The sequence below is a fragment of the Brassica oleracea genome, unplaced genomic scaffold (assembly GCF_000695525.1).
Source record: "Brassica oleracea var. oleracea cultivar TO1000 unplaced genomic scaffold, BOL UnpScaffold04834, whole genome shotgun sequence".
NCBI classification, from domain to species: Eukaryota; Viridiplantae; Streptophyta; class Magnoliopsida; order Brassicales; family Brassicaceae; genus Brassica; species Brassica oleracea.
The window spans coordinates 1-911 of record NW_013621357.1 but is presented as its reverse complement, the minus strand read 5'-3'; the positions used below and the strand labels follow the sequence as shown (position 1 = coordinate 911).

The 911-nt window shown below is 40.7% G+C and overlaps 1 protein-coding gene across 1 annotated transcript; it reads left to right on the top strand.

The window, feature by feature from the left end:
• Positions 1-42: 42 nt before the first annotated feature.
• Positions 43-911, top strand: LOC106322006 (B3 domain-containing transcription repressor VAL1-like; the record flags this gene model as incomplete). Its single annotated transcript, XM_013760206.1, has 4 exons — positions 43-146; positions 319-409; positions 637-684; positions 787-911. Coding segments are annotated over 4 exons (312 nt in total), but the record flags the coding sequence as incomplete, so codon positions are not given.

Below are 911 nucleotides of genomic sequence, written 5' to 3'. Positions count from 1 at the left end.
TTAAGTGGATTTCAGAGGATTGTCATCTTTCTCTCTTTGCAGGATCTCAAGGTGGTCAAGAATGGTAAGAAACCACAGTCTGCAGAAAATTGGCTCCAATGCAGAGAGGAGGATAGAAATGGTGATATATGCGGAAAGTGGCGTAGGTAACCTGAACATTTTAACACGTTCTATTTCTCCTCTTCCTGGATGTTGATATCTTTCACCTTTTCATCAAGCATTTTAGGCTTTTACCGTTATCTCCCTCCTTGTCTCATATCTGTTAACTGTTGCCATTGGTGTAAAATGAATTACTCAGTATGCTTAGTTTATACTCAGGGCTCCTCGCTCAGAGGTACAGACCAACAAGTGGGAATGCTTCTGCTCCGTCTTTTGGGATCCATTGCATGCTGATTGTGCCGTCCCTCAGGTCCGAACTCTCTTACTAACAATTCTCACATCTTCTTTTCCTCCTCAAAAAGAATCCTTTCAAGGGTGAAAAGTTAGTAGCTGTGAAAGCCTAAGCAGTGTACATTCATGTAGTCTTGCTTCATCTTCCTCCATGAACACGTCACTGATTCTTAAGACAGGTTTTCTACATACTCCTAAGGAATACATTAGGAGTTAATACAATGCATCTTCTGTTTGTTTCCTCAGGAACTGGAAACAGATGAGATTATGCAACAACTCAAGTACATCAACATGGTTTGTCGTCTTTTCCACTGCTTCTTTATCTTCCAACTTTCTTTTCTATCATCCAAATCATCATCAAGGTTATAAGAACTGAATGGTCACTTTACAATGCAGCTTAGACCGCGTTCAGACGCCAAAACACGAAAGATAGGACCAAAGGGGCGAAGCGGATCACAAAAATGAAAATATTGATGGACGCAAGCTTAGCCAACATCAATTGCATATGCTTTTGCATCAGA